The 3,988-nt window shown below is 55.7% G+C and overlaps 1 protein-coding gene across 1 annotated transcript in view; it reads left to right on the forward strand.

Annotated features, from left to right (window-relative positions):
* The window catches only part of SLC22A18 (solute carrier family 22 member 18), an 83,389-nt gene that overhangs the window by 56,901 nt on the left and 22,500 nt on the right, over positions 1-3,988 (forward strand). Inside the window, exon 8 of the mRNA XM_027868682.1 lies at positions 1,627-1,737. Within this exon, the coding sequence (XP_027724483.1) occupies positions 1,627-1,737 (111 nt within the window). The remainder of the gene's footprint in view (positions 1-1,626; positions 1,738-3,988) is intronic.

Here is a 3,988-nt window from a genome sequence, read left to right on the forward strand (position 1 = left end):
TGTGTGAGTGTGTGTGTGGTGTGTGTGTGTGGTTCCCCAGGCCCGGCTGGCTTCTCTCTGCCTGACTTCTATCACTGCCTGACCCACCTAACAAGAACATTTCCCTTCATTCATAGACCAGCCCTTCCCCAACTAAAGGGCCCATCAGAATTAAGTTGACTGGGTCAGGGAGGTGGTGCAGTGGATAGAGTTCAAATCTGGCTTCAGACCCTTGACGTTTACTAGTTGTATGACCCTGGACAAGTCACTTAACCCCGTTGCCTAGCAAAAAACAAAACAAAAAAACAAACAGAATTAGGCTGCCATCTTCTCCTTCAGGAGCCCCTCAGTGCCTCAGTCACAGATGATCTCTAGACTGGGTATCTGACAAACTCTGGGCTGGGCCTGGCTTTGTACCGGAGTTGTAACTAAGGTGAAGAGATCAGAGCTTCGCCCCGCAGTGCCACAATTTGGAAGATGCTGGGGGCATAAGCAGGTAGAAACAATTGTACTTAGCAGGAATGTTATTACAGCCAGACGCTCTCAGGGGCCCAGCCCCTCCCCTGGTTGGGAGCTCTCCACCAGGATTCACATTCGGGTCCTCTGACCCTAGATCCCCCTGCTTCTTCTGTGCCTAAAATACCTTTGTTTATCTGAATGGAATGGAATTTGATACACCAATTACAAACTGTTCTTAGTAGTAGCAGCAGCAGCTGCTGCCTTAAGGTTTGCAAAACACTTTACACATATTATCTCTTAACAGCTCTGGGAGGGAGGTGCTGTTCTTATACCCATTGCATAGATGAGAAAACTGAGGTCCAACGATTCATTGAAGGAGGACCTAAAAGGGCCGAGAAAGTCCCGTGATCTTGGAGATAGAAGGGACTTTGGAGATCCCTTCCAGTCCCCTTGGTTCCTTGGAGGAGGAGACTGAGGGTCAGGGTGGCTCTGTGACGTGCCCAAAGCCAGCCAGGCGGGTAGTGGAAGAGGCTTGGGCATTTCTCTCTCCTCGATAGCTCATTCTCCTCTCATTCAGTGGACTTGAGAGTACAACATGCTTTAAAACTGTTCTTGAGTCCTGTTTTCCTGCCAGGTGGGCTTCGTCTGGGCTGCACTGTTAACAAGGTCTGTCTGGTGCTCAGACAAGGTTTTGGACCACGTTGCATTTGTATTTGGGAGGTCCTGGGTTCCAGTTCCTGACCTGCCTTGGGCAGATAGAGAGGGGGCTTCCCCTCTCTGGGCCTCAGTTTCCTCCACTGTGGGTAATAACAGGGGCTCTCCCTCCATCCCTTTTGCTTGAGGGCTGCCTCTGAAGAGGACAAAAGTGGCCCAGGGTCCAGAACCCAGTGGGAGAGGCCTCTCCGTGCGGTCTGTTACCAGGGGACTCGTCTGGCTGTCACCAGGCTGGCTGAGGAGGAAGGAAAGCAGGGACAGGGGAATGAGCAGCAGCCCTGGAAGCCCACTGACCACGTGGTGAAGGGGCTGAGATCATCTGAGGAAATGCCTTCTCCACTCAGGAAGTGCCTGTGTTGTGGAGCTGGGCAAGGAGGGACTTTGGGACTCGCTCCCCAGCAAGGGGAGCCTCCGGGGGTGGGCTGCCTGGGCCCCGCTAGCTCCTGGCTCACCCCCCTTCTGCTGTCTCCTCAGGCACACCCCCAGCAGCCAGTGTGTTTGATTTGAAGGAAATCGCTCGCCTGCTGGGCCTGCCCGGGGTCCGGCCTGTCTTCTTCATCAAGATCCTTTCGGGTTTTCCTTCAGGTGAGTCCCAGCCGGCTCAGCAGAGCCAGGGGCCAGGGCTCCACGAGAGGGGTTGAGGCTGGCTTCCTTGGCTCCTGGTTAAAGAGAGAAGCCAAGGCGGAAGGCAGGGGAAGGAGAGCCCCTGGCTGAAGCCCACTTGGCAGAGTGCAGGGGGCTGGACATGTTGACCCCAGCCACCTCTCACACCCACTGCAGTGCCGTGGCTGTCTGGGGTGCTCCCCAGAAAAGCCCCAGGCCCCAAACCATTCCCCCTCACAGACAAAACTGACCTAACCCAAGTCCCTCTCACTGTGAGCCTCTCTCCCTCCTCAGGGTTTGTGTGACCCAGGGGCTGCTGGGCCAGGGGTCCCCCTCCCAAGGACCCCAGCTCTGCCTTCTGCAGACAGCCCAGGCCAGCCAAGAGCCAGGTGAGGCTGTCGACCTCCCTCAGATCAGCCGCGAAGAGCTGAACAAGGTTCTGGATTTGCCATTGATACTTTCCTGCTGTGTGACCTTGGAGAAGTCACTTTTCCCTGGGCCTCAGTTTCTTTGCCTGCAGAATAGATGTGATAGGACTCACATGCCCTTCACGCCAGGATTGTACTCAGAAGGTGTTTTCTTTTTCGTTTTCTTTTTTGAGGCAACTGGGGTTAAGTGACTTGCCTAGGGTCACACAGCTAGTAAGTGTCTGAGGCCGAATTTGAACTCAGGCCCTGCTGGCTACAGGGCTGGTGCTCTATCCACTGCAGTGCCCCCTCACTGCCCCTCAGAAGGTGGTTTGTAAACGCTGAAGCAGCCGATAGATGGGCATCATTGGCAAAGGTCTTCCAGGCTGGACCCTTAACAATGCCAGCCACAATTTCTAAGGCGCGCGTGAAGGTTTACATGCGGCCTCCCTGTCAACCACCCCCTGGGGCTGTGGGGATTATTGTCACCATTTTACAGCTGAGGAAACAGAGAGTCAGGGGAGTTGGGGATGGACCCTGGGAACAAACATGTCATTCCCAGGCTGCTTTTCTCTGGTCTGCAGGGAAGGTGCTAGGCCTGAGCCATGAGCTCATGGCCCCTGGGTTCACCATGGACCCCAGAGTCAGGCAGCAGGCAGGTCTGGGCGGGGCAGCCCTGAAGGTGAGAAGGAAAAGCCAGGCTGGGGGCCCAGTCCCCTCAAGGTCCCCAGTGCAGGGTTTTCCTGTCCCTGGCCTTCCCTGAAGGATAGGCTGCCTGGGCACAGGTGCCTACCTCCATCGCCCAGCTGGGCAGGGTCGTCCCGGCAGCCAGAACACGGCTTCTACCTGCTTGGGCCGTAGGCTCCCTTACCCACCTCCCTCAATGGGGTGAAATCCCTTAAAGCCAGAAGCAACCAGAAACCCTGAGAAGCAGGTACTGCCCAGACAATGGGGCCTCTGTGTCCATGCCCCGCCCTGCCCGGAGTCTAGACCAAAGGTGTCATTGTGGGTAGAGGTGGGAGTTGGGCTCAGATGTTCCCTGGCCTGCCCTGCCCCACTCTTCCCTTCACACTCCTACTACGTGCCACTAAGACCCACTTTTCCAGGCTGATGCTCGTCTCCTGTCCTAAGCTGCCCCAGACGGCAGGACCCTGGGGCTGGGCCAAGGGCAGGCACCCAGACTGAAGAACAGCTCCCCCAGGGAGAATGTCTAGACCCCCTTAGCTGTGGTCTAGCTGTCCCCTCAGCCCCACGAGGAAGCCGGTCTCCCGGTACTTTAGAGGTGGGACACAGACAAAGGCTGAAGAGAGCTTTCATCTGGATTGTTAGGGCATGATCTGTTTGCTTGGGGAGATGTTGGGCAGCTCTGCCATCGTGACCTTGGACAGGTCATTTAACTGCTCAGTGCCTCAGTTTCTTCATCTATAAAATGTTAGGGGTGGACTAGGCCTTTGAGGCCCCTAAGATCTGAACTCCCAAGATGCTCTCTGGGCATGGGGACCCTGCAGACCCTGGTGCGGACCCTGGTGCAGACCCTGGTCCTCCTTGTCTGGGGACCTTCTCACATATGGCCTCTTACCACTCCTCTAGGATGAGAAATGAGCTTCCACGGTGGGAGCCTGGGTCAGGAGGCAAAGCCCCTTTAAATGATACGAGCCCACAGCTCGTGCTGGGCAGGTACCTTGTGAAGCCTCTAGCTAGAAGGGGTCATGTGTATGTACATATGTGTGTGTGCACGTGTGTGTGCATGCATGTGTGCTCATGTATGTGTGAATGTGGTGTGTGAGTGCAGTGTGTGTGGTATATGTGTGTGCATGGGTGTGCAT

This window comes from Vombatus ursinus, unplaced genomic scaffold (assembly GCF_900497805.2).
Source record: "Vombatus ursinus unplaced genomic scaffold, bare-nosed wombat genome assembly UNPS02014790.1, whole genome shotgun sequence".
In the NCBI taxonomy this organism is placed as follows: Eukaryota; Metazoa; Chordata; class Mammalia; order Diprotodontia; family Vombatidae; genus Vombatus; species Vombatus ursinus.